The sequence below is a fragment of the Nyctibius grandis genome, chromosome 3 (assembly GCF_013368605.1).
Source record: "Nyctibius grandis isolate bNycGra1 chromosome 3, bNycGra1.pri, whole genome shotgun sequence".
In the NCBI taxonomy this organism is placed as follows: Eukaryota; Metazoa; Chordata; class Aves; order Nyctibiiformes; family Nyctibiidae; genus Nyctibius; species Nyctibius grandis.
In genome coordinates, this window is record NC_090660.1 from 9,512,951 (window position 1) to 9,526,812 (window position 13,862).

The 13,862-nt window shown below is 44.8% G+C and overlaps 2 protein-coding genes across 8 annotated transcripts in view; one reads left to right on the plus strand and one right to left on the minus strand.

Moving 5' to 3' along the window:
* Positions 1-1,732, minus strand: part of KDM1B (lysine demethylase 1B) — a 29,293-nt gene extending 27,561 nt beyond the window's left edge. For 3 of the 4 annotated variants that reach the window (XM_068396246.1, XM_068396247.1, XM_068396244.1), the window contains exons 1-2: positions 1,693-1,732; positions 1,445-1,511 (exon numbers count right to left, since the gene is read on the minus strand). Coding sequence is in view for 1 of the 4 variants with exons in the window: in XM_068396243.1 (XP_068252344.1) it covers positions 1,445-1,698 (254 nt within the window). In the remaining 3 variants the exon portion in view is untranslated. Of the gene's footprint in view, positions 1-1,444 lie in introns of all 4 variants that reach the window. The other variant, XM_068396243.1, reaches the window with a different exon arrangement.
* On the plus strand, positions 1,627-12,651 carry TPMT (thiopurine S-methyltransferase). Of its 4 annotated transcripts, XM_068396250.1 has the most exons (10): positions 1,627-1,838; positions 2,316-2,477; positions 3,234-3,326; positions 4,408-4,540; positions 5,022-5,074; positions 9,747-9,821; positions 10,568-10,653; positions 11,526-11,565; positions 11,658-11,702; positions 12,517-12,651. In XM_068396250.1, the coding sequence occupies exons 2-9, from the start codon at positions 2,335-2,337 to the stop codon at positions 11,677-11,679; spliced, it is 645 nt and encodes a 214-aa protein (XP_068252351.1). In that variant the 5' UTR covers positions 1,627-1,838; positions 2,316-2,334; the 3' UTR covers positions 11,680-11,702; positions 12,517-12,651. The 4 variants fall into 4 exon arrangements, with proteins under 4 accessions (XP_068252351.1, XP_068252349.1, XP_068252352.1 ...); XM_068396248.1 differs by lacking the exon at positions 11,526-11,565 and having other exon boundaries at positions 1,628-1,838; XM_068396249.1 differs by lacking the exons at positions 1,627-1,838; positions 11,526-11,565 and adding an exon at positions 1,900-1,984.
* Positions 12,652-13,862: the final 1,211 nt, after the last annotated feature.

Genomic DNA, 13,862 nt, shown 5'->3' on the forward strand with positions numbered 1-13,862 from the left:
CATATCCACAGAAGTGAAAAATTAGTTCAGACAACTCAGTACAAAAATAACTTTCTTTTTTTATGCAGCCCCCCTCAATTATAGCTAATTAATTAGAGGGAGGAAAAAAATAATTAAGTCAATCTTTATTACCTAAAAAACCCCCCACTATCACTCCGCCATAACTTACCACTGTATGGGGGCGGATGAGGTTGGAGAATAGAGAAAGGAAAACCAACCAGTTTCATTTACATGAGATTTCCCTAAACTACTGCGTAACGCCCCAGGAAATGGTGGCTTTTTTTTCCCTAGAGCTTTCCTTCTGGATCAGTGGCCCAACAATATCTCTGTATTACCTTAGCTTCTGATGCTAGATAGTCGTTCCTACATGCTGTTGCCTTTAAAGTCGGAGGCTATGAACTACCTTAGCACCGAGCAAAGCACCAGGCAGCTCATTTTGGTGACTACCAGGTGATCACAGTCTGCTGCTGCTGCTGCTGTGAGGCCCTTTATCCAACAAGGTAAAAGGACATGCAGCCGGTTCACTGCATATATGGGGTTAGAAAAAGAAAAGGTGGCAGTTATCGTTCACTAAGAAGTCTGGTAAAAATATTTAAGATTGGAGAGGCCTCCCGTTTGGAAAGGCAGAGGCCAGTTGTACAGAATCACAAATGTATTTTTGCTGTAAGCACTACGGGAGGGGGAAGAGGGAGGTGGGGAGAAAGAGAGAAAGAAAAAGAGATCAGCTTATGCATGTAACTGTAAGCAAGGCCAGCGCTTCCACTCGTATGCCACTTTGTCCCCACTTCCCCTCCCAAAACAAACAACATCCCCCCCCAAAAAGCCCCACACATTTTTAAAGAAGAAGCAAACATCGCTAACTTTACTAAAGCTTTACATGACTCTACATCCTAGAAACATTATCTTCTCGGCTGAGAAAATAAGCCCTTTAAAAGGGGGGAGAGAGAGAGAGATACCTAATACGCTGTCACATTCTATAACGTCTCATCCGTGGGTAATGCGTGGCCTATATGGGAAAGCTGTGTGGGGTTTACCTATACAGCTGATGGCAAGTTTGTCTTGGCGGAGGAGGAGCAGAGAAAAGAAACCACACACACACTGACACAGGGAGAGGAAACGAGAGCAGCCTGATAAACAAGGGGAGGTGGGACCGCGAAGTGCGCACACCTTTAAAATTCACCCCCGAGCCGGCGCCCGGCCGGCCGAGGCTGACAGCGGCCGCCCCCGCCCCGGGCCGGCAGCCGCGGGGGCCCCGGCTGTGACAGCCGCCGGGCGGGGGCGCCGGGAGCAGGGTCCCGAGGGGGAGTCCCCGGAGAAGGGGTATCCCCGGAGGGGGTGTCACCGGAGCGGAGTCGGGGGTGTCACCGGAGCGGAGTCGGGGGCGCCCCGGGGGGAGGTCCCCGGGGGTGCTGGCCGGCGGCGGGGGAAGGCATCTGGCACTCACCTCGGGGCCGGGTCACTCGGGGGCCGGAGACCACATTCACGTGTGTCCGCGCCGCCTCCTGCTAGAGCTGCAGCGGGGAGAAAAGGGAGGAGAGGGGAGGAAGGAAGGGGGAAGGGAGGGAGAAGCGGGAAGGTGAGGCCGGGGGCAGTGCTCGCACCTGCCCCGCCGCCCGGGGAGGGGGGCAGGCGGCCCCCGGCGGGCGCTGCAGCCGAGGGAAGGGGGTCACTCGCCGCCGCCGCCATCCCTACCGCCATCCTCCTCCTCCCCGCTGCCGTGCACCCTCAGCCCGCCTCCTCCTGCCGCCGCTTCCGCTCTCCGCGGTGCGTAGCGACGGGGAGGGCGGGGAGGCGCCGCCCCGTCCCCGCAGCCCCCCGCGGGACCCTCCGCCGCGCAGGTACCCGCCGCCACCCGGGCTGGGGGCGGCCGGGGGGATGGTCGGGGTGGGGGGAGCTGAGCCCCGCCGCGTCCCTGCGCCCCGGGCCGCTGCGCGCCCCGCGGGTTTCACGTGAGAGAGAGAAGTGTCGGCATGTACCTACTTAGGTACCGGCCCCGGGCTTGGGCCCGCCTCTCCCCGCGGTTACCCCCCGGGGCAGTGGGGCCGGGCAGTCTCTGGGCGTGCAAAACGGGAGGTCCCCGGCGTTTCCGTAGTGCTTAATAGGGCGCGTTTGGGCAGGCTTCGCTCCGGGGGGAAAAGTGTAGCCGAGGCCACGGATAGGAAGAGTGTGCTCTATCATCGATACAGCGACATTTAGATACTCGCCAAATTATAATCTCTTAAACTGTACTAAATTTTTATTTGATTCTGTGAAGTAAGAGCCAGTTCCAGACCGTTCATTGGGTGGGGGTAATTTTTCTCTCATTTTTTTCGCAGCTACTAGCACTGCCTGGGGATGATGGACCGCTCAGCAGATGCATCCGGGGTCCTGGCAGGCTCTGATGTTGGGTCACAGAAAGAGAGAGTGGTGACCGAGGAGGAATGGCTGCAAAAATGGGAAATGGGCAACATCGGGTTTCACAAGGAACAAGGGCATCCGTACGTCACTTCACTCTTCTACTTAAGCTGTTGAAAGAAATGCTGTGAGATGAATGCCGTGACTCGTTCAAAAAACTCTTAACAGAAAGGAAAATTATTTTACACAGCTTGAAATTAAAATAAATATATTTTTTTGACCTACATTTGTCAGAAAAGGGCAGAGAAAAGAAAGGATTGCATTGAACTTAGAACTGTTACTCTTAAATCAGGTTTCAAACTATAAAACTTGGATAACATGACTAGGAATCTTAAATTTTCTGATGCAGAAGCTCTGCACTGGTGTTCATAAGTTGTGAAATTGGGGCCTAAAACAATATGCAGAGGGCATCGGAACAATTATTGTGCACTGGAAGACAGGGGCCTAAGAGAGAAAATGTGATTATATAGTCTTGCAGCTAATGAAAGTTACATTTAAGACCTGTATAAATGATTGATACAGCAGTTTAACAATCATTCTTTGTCTATTGTGGCCCTTTTAGAGGTGGGTTGGTTTGTTTGTTTACTTGAAAAGACAAACAGAACAAAGAGAAATGTGTTTTCTAATAGAAATTAAATTTACTTTCTTTTTTGACTAAATGGAAAGTGAATGTTTTTATTTTATATTTTTATTTCTAATGGTATGAAGCAGGTTGAACTGAGAACCTCTGCTCCATCATGGCGTTCGTGTGTTACCTGGCAGAGTGTGTAGCACTTGGCTTTTAATGTGCCAGCACAAATACTTGCAGTCTTAAGTAAAACATGTCTGTTCTTCTGCAGGCTCCTCCAGAAGTATCTGCATGTTCTTTTAAATGGCAGGAGTGGACTGAGGATATTTTTCCCACTTTGTGGTAAAGCAGTGGAGATGAAATGGTAAAGCAAAAATTATAAGAGGAAAAAATCTTATTTAGTGTGGGGAGGGAGGGAGACGGGGAATTCCCAACCTTAGAGCGGCCAATGGAAACGTGCCGCATCTCCGCTGGGAGGAAAGCAGCCTCACCGGAGGCTGAAGGGAGGAGGAAGTTTGGTTTCATTTGCTGGCATTTTGAATAGTAGCATAAATGGGATGGATAAGGACTAACCTGAAAGTCCTCCTGATTGTCCCAAGTTCAGCTTGGGGAATAGTGAATTTGTGACAGACAGAGTGACTGAAGCTATGCCCTTCCCACTGCTTCTTTTGGTGGCAATGCCAGCTTAAATTGCCTGCAATGAGGTCGGTTGTGCCAGAGCACATTTTCAAGGGACTGTGTGGCATGTCACACTGGGAACTTAAGTGATTTGGGCTAAATATAACTTCCTCTTTTTTACGTTTATTATTTTACTTTTACTTTTTTGGGTGGGTTATATTTATAATTAGGGGCTGTATAAGCCATTGTTTTTTCTTGGAGAGAGGGGACACAAGCCAAAAAACCCTGACTGAACTGTACCCTCAGGTTAGTCCCAGCTACCAGGTTTTATCATGGTAACTACTGGCGAGGCTGACTGCAGGCTCTGACGCACGTTGCTGTTGCTCTGAGCCGCGGCAGCACAGAGGTTACCGCACCCCACTGCCTGCCACTGCCAAGCTGCAGAGGCAGCTGGGTGGACAGCCTGCCTCAGCCGCTGCAGTTCAGGGCACAACATAGTTCTGTAAACCCAAATGGACAGTTTCTCTGTGTAATCAATCACCTTTGTTTTCATCGAGTTCATAGTAATTAATGAATAATCTGTTGAAGCTAAATAAAGCCTGTAAATCATTGTCAGCTGTATGCCAAGGGGTGCTAATTTAAGCTCAGATCATGGAGGGGAGGTGTTCAAAAAAATGTGAACGCTCCAGAAAGTCAGGATTAGACATCAGTGCATCTTAAAACCGGAGTTTCCCTAATGAATAAATGCTGCATGGGAGATACACATTTGGTGATGGCCCAACCTGCGGGCGTCACGTAAATCTGAGACCTCTCTCTGCTATGTGCAGGCTGGCAGACATGGGACACAGCGTTGTTGGTGTGGAAGTCAGCGAGCAAGCACTGAAGGAATTTTTTGCAGAACACAGTCTGCCTTATTGCGAGGAGCCAGTCCCAGGGATTTCAGGAGCAAAAAAGTTGCAGGTATGTTTCCTGTGTTGTCAAATGATCTGGTGTGGTTAATCATGCAATGCAGGCATAACTGAGCAAACAAGTCATTCTGCTTTTATGCCTCTGCCTTACTGGTAATCATTCACCTCTCCTGAGGAGGTCTGAAAAGAAGCTCTGAGTTGTAATTTTTGGATTGAGAAGTTCTTCTTTTGAGCTTATTACTTTGGCCTTCTTTTCTTCTGACATTGAAGCACCTGAATGTAAAGTAAATGTATTTTAAAATTGGGCAGTTGCATGTCTTGATAGATCAGAACCTCTCTGGCCGGGATCAGGAAAGGTACCTCAGTAAATTAAAACTAAAAATGTTTCTCATTTTTTCCCCATTACACCTAAGTGTATATTTAAAAATAGTATATATGTATATTTTAAGGTACAAAGAATAAATATACACTTAGAAGTGCATATTTAAAGATAGTTTGCTGATAAGTATTGTTTCCTTTGCTTTTTATTGTAGAGTACCTCTGGGAACATTTCTCTGTACTGCTGCAGTATTTATGATTTGTCCAGGTAGGAATACATAGTGTGTTTTACAATTCTCTGTAATGAAACGTGTCATAATTCTGCCATATTATTTTATTTGGATCAGCCATAAAGATTTGGAGCAGGTCCTCTCAAGAAAATTCTTATTAACTTGTATGAGAAATGTGAATAGCCAGTCTCCAACAAAAACTAACTCTGTTGTTGACCATTAAAGATGCCAACTAAATATCTTTAAATGGGCTTCTTGTTCTAAGCTGTCCTGTAAAAGTTGTAGAAAAACATGTTTGCTTTTACAGTAAAAACAAAGTATCTTTAGCATTATTGATGGATTCTACAAAGCAAAACCCTAGCACAATCCCTTACTCAGAGTAGCTTAGTAAAAGTAAAGATAATATACCCAGAGGTGTCTTCTTAGTTAGCTTTAACTAAGCACTAAATATATTTTTTCCCCAAACTATTGATTAACATATGCACGGATAAGCTGTACCCATTGATTATATGAGTCCCATGCTTTACTTAATGTACTTTTCTCGATGGACTTAAAGTACATTACATCACCCCAGTGTGTGTGACTACATAATATATTGTCAAACACTGACTCTGCAAGTGTCTCGACAAACATGGCTCGAATTACTAATGTCTTCTGAAGGATTTTTAGCGCTAAAATGTCCTTATTTCTTAGTTAAAAGACACAACAGTAAATGCGAAATACTTCTGTACTGTACTACTGACTCCTGAAAAATGTTTCAACCCATTGTGCTCTGTGGCCTCAAGCGTCACTTCTCAGATTTTGTGGTGGCTTTGCACCTGACCTTCTGCTCGAGTGTCAGCTGGTGGGGGAATTTTGAAAATTACCAAGTTGTTCAGAGACTACAGAAGGACTTAGTACTCTCTCCAGCCTCTAGCATAGAAGACTCTGCTTTGGACAGATGCATCTGGCATATTTATTTGTCCTCAGAAGTTTCCTAGTGGTGTTAGCAACAGGCATCTTTAAATCTCCTAAAATGTCCTCAGACCTAGACAGGTGCTGAGATAGCTGGAGATTGGAGAGCATGCAAGAACGTGGTGGTGTTTCTGGTTTTGTAATGTATCTTGTAGGAAGCTGAAAGTGCCCAGAGTCCTGCACTATAGTTTCCTCCTCTTGCAGTTCTTACTCAGACATGATTTTCCCTGGATTATAAGGTTTTGGTGAAGTTTTGTGTGTTTGCTTGCTTTTCTTACAAACGACTGTCAGGAACAAGGGTTCGTTCCATGGCTATTCAATAAGAAGAAGGAGGTCAAGTCTTGATCTTTACTTGGATGGGCTTTTCTACATATGCAGGTGTAATAGGTACTTCAGGACACCAGAACATGGTGTTTACTATATGGTCATTTTCTTTTTTCATCTGCATAAACTGAAAAAAAAAAAATAATATTCATTACTAGAGTCCAAAGTCTTTTAGACAATAGACTGTTGCTAAGACTTCTGCTGGTGCAGCTGAGTCCAGCTGGTTTGAATAGTGTATATATAACTAGTCCTGCAAAGTGAGTGCCTCGGAACAGATGGGCTGTACATGTACATGACTTTGTAGATACTGCCTGGTTTCTTCCCCGCCTTGCCCCTGCAGTGTAGATACTTGCTGTGTAGATCCCTATAAATCCTTCTTGCTGTGAGTTGACAAGTTGCCCAGAGATTGCTTAAGCTTCGTCAGCAATTTTTGAAAAACTCGATTCTAAGTTATGTAGCAAGTAGCATGGTGAAACCTGTAACTTCTGTCATAACGTGGTGGAATAATACTATGAAATAAACCAAAAATAGGTAATCAGTGACATTTTCAGTGCATATTACTGGGTCCAGTACATAGTTTGTCATCCACAAAATAAATTGGCAGATACACGTTCTGGCTGCATGGTCTGTACTGGGTGCAGTAATGGTGAAAGTACGAACTGCATTCCCTACAGCAGTCAGCAGATACCTGGGACTGGAAAAATGCACACGCTCTTCTAGTTTCTGTGTACAGACAATTTGATTAATTACCCAGTAATTATGAAATTAAACTTATTTCTCTCTTGCTGAGGCTGGCAGGCTAACAAATCCTTTTGATCTCCGTTAGCCTAGCATTCATTAGAGGACAACTCAGATGTGCTCCTGACCTTTGTCAGAATAAGACATTTCAAAGACTTTTGCTAGTTAAAGAGTAACAGGAATTACTGCTCTTTGTGGGAACTCTGGGACTTATGTAAAACAGTTATATTACACAACCATTGTACCTCCTAATACAATTATGGCTGCAAGATTTAAAAAAAAAATTTAAAATTGCATTAACTGAAACTACTAAACACATGCAGAGATAGAAATTCACAACTTTACTGCTTAAATCCAGTGGGGTTTCTGCAGATATGTGAATTTCTGCTTTACATGTTAATTTTTATTAGTTGTAGTAGTACCTAGACTGTGACCTCTCATGCAACATACCATATAAACACAGAGCAGGAGATGATGTAGATTGGGTAGTGATACAGTGAAAGGTAGACCCAAGAAGAGCACTTCCTAACACCTTAGCTTCATGCTGACTCCACATCAGGATGAAGGACAGCTGTGTATCTTTTCTAACCTTTTCCTCATGGCTTGGTTCTCATCAGAAGGAAGTTGGATGTGTAGATGGGCAGGGAGCACCCAGACGCTCAGCAGGTCCTGAGATCTGGGCAACCAGGAGACCAGGACTGGGAGAAGGCCACAGTATGAGGCTGCCTGCAGCCTGTGATGTCTGTAGGCCCCGATGAAATCGGTGGGGAGTAAAATACATGAAATGCCTGTATGGAGCCACCGTCACCGTTCCAGTTAGACCAGATTAAACTTGGGAAGAAAAACCAAGGGCAAAAAACTTCAGGAGCTTGCCTAAGGTTGAGCAGCAGATTCAGCTATGCAGAGAGGAGAACAGCCTCCACGCCTCAGAAGATCAAGTTTGTCACCTGCCTCACTAGACTTTGCTTTGTCCCCCTCATGCCCATTGCTGTTTAACTGTCTCTTTAAAAATCTCCTTTCATTTGAGAGGCTGGTTATTTAAATTAGATGCTTAGTCTTGGCAAACTTTAAAACAAGTCAGGACTTAAAAGTGTTATCATGTCTCATCTCAGTGGAGTGGGAAATACAGGATCAGCTTCTAGGTTAGGTGCCCGAGACTTAGGTGCAATGAAATGAGCAGCGGGCAGGGAAAAGAAGTTGTTGTGGTTTAACCTCAGCTGGCAACTAAGCACCACACAACAGCTTGCCCACTCCCCCCCCCCGGTGGGATGGCGGGGACAATGAGAAGGGTAAAAGTGAGAAAGAAACTTGTGGGTTGAGATAAAAACAGTTTAATAATTAAAAAGAATTTTTTTTCAAAGGTAAGGAAAAAAAAACCACCAACCAAAGAGAAAGGAAAATAAAAGCCAAGAAAGACAAGTGATGTGAATGAAAACAATTGCCCACGACCAACCGACTGATGCCTAGCCAGTCCCCGGGCAGCAGCCCCCTGGCCAACCTTCCCCTCAGCTTCATATGCTGAGCATGACATCATATGGTCTGGAATAGCCCTTTGGTCAGTTGGGGTCAGCTGTCACGGCTGTGTCCCCTCACAACTTTTTGTGCACCTCCAGCCCACTCCCTAGTGGGGTGGTGTGAGGAGCAGAAAAGGCGTTGATGCTGTGTAAGCACTGTTCAGCAGTAACTAAAACATCAGTGTGTTATCAACACTGTTTTCAGCACAAATCCAAAACCTAGCCCCCTACAAGCTACTATGAAATGTAACAGCGCAGAAGTGAAGAAAGAGGTGATGCAATTGGACTCTGACACCCTCCCCAGTAGGCAGAAAGGTATTGCACAATTCCATACCGTATTTTTCTCACTAAGTAAACTTATTTCAGACTTTAAAATCCTGCAATTTATGTTGTTACTACCTTACTCTCTAAACTCCTGTTTTAATAATTACCAGCAACAAGGCTCTTCCTTCCCTCCCAAATATCCTCTAGTGTCACCCTGACTGCCCTTACCACCCGTGAATAAAGGCACTTCCCAATAGTCTTGGCCATTTGCAGGTTTTTGGTGGTCACTGAAACCATCTGCCAGCGTATTCAGGAGGAAAAATGTCTGTGGCAGTGGCAGACTGAGGCAAGCAGCAGTGTAACTTAGCCTTTCTAACATGAAACAAATTCCAAGCTGAAGCTAACTGTCCTGGGCATGTAGCTGGGAACTGAGGTGTCTAAAATTGCTGGGTGTGCTGAGTTCAATGATACTGAAGCAACGAGGCACCTTCCTTAACCCGCGTTTGAAATCATGCGTGAGTTTTATATGTGACCAAGAACTGTTGATGTGCTGAGTGCGTGTTAGTGCTGCCTCAAGGGTCGCAGCAGGGTATGATTGCCAAAACCCCATACTAGTAGCCCAAACGTGTTTAAGCTACTTTCCTTCCTCCCCACCTTGTCTGAGCGCCCCCCAATGATGGGGAAATGCTGAGCAATTCCAGCACTTCTTTGCTATTGCAGCAGGGCCATGTACCAGGAGGGTTTCTTGGGACCCAGATCATATTGTTTTGGATCATGAAAATGCTGCACCATAACAAAAAGGTAGCGGGGAACCCACACAGCTAGCTGGAGAATCCTTTTGACTTCACAGAAGTATCTGAATAAAGATGAAGGTGCCTTTTTTGTATTTTTAAGCCTTTTCCTCATCTCCCTATAGCTCAATAGTTGGCAAGTTTGATGGGGTTTGGGACAGAGGAGCTCTAGTAGCTGTGAATCCATGCGACAGACAACGGTTAGTAAATGTGCTTTGTTACTGTCTTTTCTCTAATGTATGCAGTGACACATTTCTCCTTCTGCCACTTGTCGATGAGTCCTCTTTCATTACAAGGAGTAACCTACACAAGTTCCTCTCTGCCGCAAGCATCAGCTGCAGTCGCAGAGTGCTGTGCTGTAGGTCTGTGAGCTTCCTCCAGGAAGCCGCCCTGCCTCTTGGTGGGAAAATATGTGGTTTGTTGCAACCCAGCAGAAGCAGAGCTGCCAGGCTCATCTGAATTTTATTATTTCCTTTTCACCCCATCTGCTTCTCATCTTTTTGTTCTTTTTCCCCTCATTTCCCTTTATTCCAATTTTTTGTTCTTGCCTGTAGCAAATGTAGTTTGTCCCTACCCCCAGGATTTTTTAATTAGATACATAATCTTGAATTCACAATAATTTTAAAAGATCAGTACTGTATTGCGTACTGTGTTCTAGACTGTGGCAGATGAATACTGTTTTGTCTGTTACTTTAGAGATGAACATGCAAAAAAAGATAAATTCTTGGTTTTGAGGAGTAAGCTAACCTTTATTTGAGGTGTTTCACGTGTAGCGTGAATTTCATGCTCATGAAATTCAAACTAAGCTTTGCTTAGTTTCTGTGCAGTTCAGTTCAAGTTGTCTCTGCATAGAAATACATGTTTTCTCTTTTGTTGAATATTTTGAGTGCTCTGCTTGAATGTTTGTACTGTTCCAAAATAATGAAGTATAACTTTCTCCTTTTAGCTATGTCAGTTTGATGATCACCCTAATGGAGAAAAATTCTTCTTACCTCCTTGTTACAGTTTCATATGATCCAAACAAACACAAAGGTGAGAACTTTGCACTGTTCATGTTTTGATTTTGCATGCTTTAATAAAAATTGTGTATAGATGTGGTAGATATATTAGTATCTTCCCCAGGTTTTTTATCAGCATAGCTTTGTCAGCTGATCACACCAATACAACTGCATGTTAAAAGTTTTAGATGTTGACCAAGTTTGAGACTAAATTTGCTTTCTCTCTAGCATTCAGACATGCTAAAGGTAAGTGGAGGACAGACGTGGTATATTAACAAAGAAATGAAACTGGAAGTGTGGCTCTGACAATGAAGCTGGAAGAGTGAATGCCTAGAGCAACATCCTGTCTGGCCTAGGGAGCTTGGAGCACTCCCAGGAACATGGGCTTCTCTCTGCTTACCCAGTACTTGCAACCCAGCATGTTGCCCATCTTGTGCCTCTCTCCCAGCCACTACCATGGTCTGAATATGCTTGTAAGAGGTGAAATTCTGTAAAATAGTATTTTTTCCTTTTATAACTTTTATTACGTACTGAAGTCTGAGATATTTTTAAAAGATTTTTTGTTGTTGTTGTTAATTATTAACTCTCAGAATTGGGCTCTTCAGCATAATTATCCCTGAAAAAAATAGGTCTTGTTATCATAAGCAACAATAGTTTAATTCATTGCTCTCCCTCTCACATTATTCAGCTTTTAGCTTTAATTATGCCATTGTAGTGTAGAGAGATCGTTGGCTGGATTCACACAGCACACTGAGAGTGGTTGTATCTGCGGCATGTTCATGACTTCTGACAATGTGGCTACCCTGGCTGCAGCCTGGAGACGACGCAGCAGTGACACCTGAAGCTGTCTGGTGGCCCATCAAGGTGCCATGCGTTCTTGGATGTGGTGTTTTCTGGTTCCTGCAGATGGTCCTGCACACTGGGGCCCGATGGCGGGCCAGGTGCTGTGAGTGATGGGGCTGGCTCTCCTGCTGCAGTGTAAATGTTTGTCTCCTTCCCGTGTCTTCTCTCTGATTGGCTTCGCCCATTTTCTTTCAGGCCCACCGTTTTATGTTCCTGAATCTGAAATTAAAAGCTTGTTTGGTAAGTAATATTTCAGCTAACCCTCAGAAACTTTTTCCAAAAAACATAAACATGTTTATGTGCTTCTACCTCACCCTGTGACAAGTGGTAGAGAGTCACTTGCTTCTTATCTAAGGGGTAGAGTCATGGAAAAATAATGGGGAAAATAAATACCATTTAGCCACAGGGATTTTGCTGTCAAGGAAAATTCTCATCTCTTCAAAAGACAGGAAGAAAACCCAAGAGACAGATACTGTCTCTTTCTTCCCCTTGGCATCTTTTCATCCTCACAGGATTCATACTGCACTCAGTGATCTTGTAGCTGCAGTCTTAGTCACATTTGACCGTTGTGTCTTTCTGTGCATCTCATCACCAGCTACCCTGGTTTTAATACAAGGCCTTTGCATACCAGTTCTACAGGTTCTGCTGCACTTCTGTAGCCAAAGAAGAAAAGTAACATGCCACATGAAGAAAATGTTAAATGTACAACTCCAGTCCACCAAAATAATGAAACTGGGAATTATGGCAGGAATTTAATTTTAACAGTTCCTCCTGATATGCTTTAATACTGCACTTCTTCTAAATTTACAACTTTCTGAGACCCCTGCAGTGTCTGTGTGCAGTGAGTCATTGGCATGGACAGTTGCATCCCAATGCAAAAAGAGAAAGGTAATTTTTCCCCAGTGCATTTGTGCTGCTGTGTTAGGGACTGTGAGGAAATCTGTGGTTTTAGGGACTGTGAGAAAATCTGTGGATAAGATTTTTCTTTTCCTGACAGTTTGCATTTTTCAGTGACTAATCATTCAGTAACTTGTTACTCTTTCCTCCTTTTCAGGCAACCACTGTGAAATTAAGTGTCTTCAAACAGTCGATGACTTCTCAGACAGACACAGACAATGGGGACTGGATTATTTTCTGGAGGTGCTATACGTACTAAAGTTTGTAGCGTGATTAAAATTAATTAAAATAACCTACCTCACATCTTGCTTTTATTTTTATCTCACCTTTTAAAATGAGACATGTTTTGGGGCACTCTTAAAGCAGGCTTCAGCATACAGAAAAATGCCAGTGGAACGTTTTTGTCCATTTTGCTTACCAAGACAGCTCTCCTACGTAACTGCCTTCGCTGTCTTGAGATGCGCACAGCTTTTTTTAAACTCCACGCAAAACCAAGCGTTTTTAAAGTATATCTTTTTCTTCCATATCAATTCAAATCATCAGAGCTGGGAAAAAGAAGTGTTGCTGTTCCTTTTCGGCCGTTGCCAGTCGATGCTGTCTGCCTGGCGCTCCGCAGGTTGGCCTCATCGGCTGGCAGCCCCGGGACCAATGGCAGCTGCTCTTCAAATCCTGTTTCCTGTGACGCCGGCCTTGCGCCAGTCCGGGCAGCTGGGTGAGAGAGGCGGGAGGCTGGAGCAAGTTGCTTCTTTCAGTCCCCGTTAGTCGTGATTACAAGTCAAGAGATGAGCTGGCAGTGAATGGGCAAGAACGCTTGGCAGCAGCTGCCAAGGGGGAGCCATCATCAAGCAGGAAAGAGAGGAGGGAAGCGAACCGGATGACAATAAGGGAGAGAGTACGGGGAGAAGATGTCCCTGCACTTGCTTGTGAATGTGCTGCTCCCTCCCTCAAGAGCGCAGCTGTAAGCAGGCAAACTGGCATGGGGCTTGTAGGTAGCGTGAGAGAGTTTGAAGAAAGCCTGCAGAGCTGCCGTGTGTTCATCCGAACACAAACCTTCCTTTGTGGGTCTTCTATCACTGCTGTATGGATACTACTGCAATTTTTTAAAATTACAAAATTTGGGGCTCTCAAAACCCTTTCTTGCTCTGGCCTTCTCCCCTTGGCGGCTTATTTTAAAAAACGCTGGAAACAGCAGCTGCTAGTGATCATAGAGTCATAGAATCGTTCTGGTTGGAAAGGACATTTAAGATCAAGTCCAACCATTAACCTAGTACTGCCAAGTCCACCACTAAACCATGTCCCTAAGCACCACATCTGCACATCTTTTAAATACCTCCAGGGATGGTACCTCCACCACTGCCCTGGGCAGCCTGTTCCAATGTTTGACAACCCTTTTGGTGAAGAAATTTTTCCTGGTATCCAAGGTAAACCTCCCCTGGCACAACCTGAGGCTGTTTCCTCTTATCCTATCGCTTGTTACCTGGGAGAAGAGAGTGATACCTGCCT

Bases quoted from the DNA above. Each gene is read 5' to 3' on its own strand.
- TPMT (XM_068396248.1), top strand. From the start codon at position 2,335: ATGATGGACCGCTCAGCAGATGCATCCGGGGTCCTGGCAGGCTCTGAT. The intron at 2,478-3,233 runs GTACGTCACTTC...GTTCTTCTGCAG, and splicing joins CACAAGGAACAAGGGCATCC to GCTCCTCCAGAAGTATCTGC. The intron at 4,541-5,021 runs GTATGTTTCCTG...TTTTTATTGTAG, and splicing joins CAGGAGCAAAAAAGTTGCAG to AGTACCTCTGGGAACATTTC.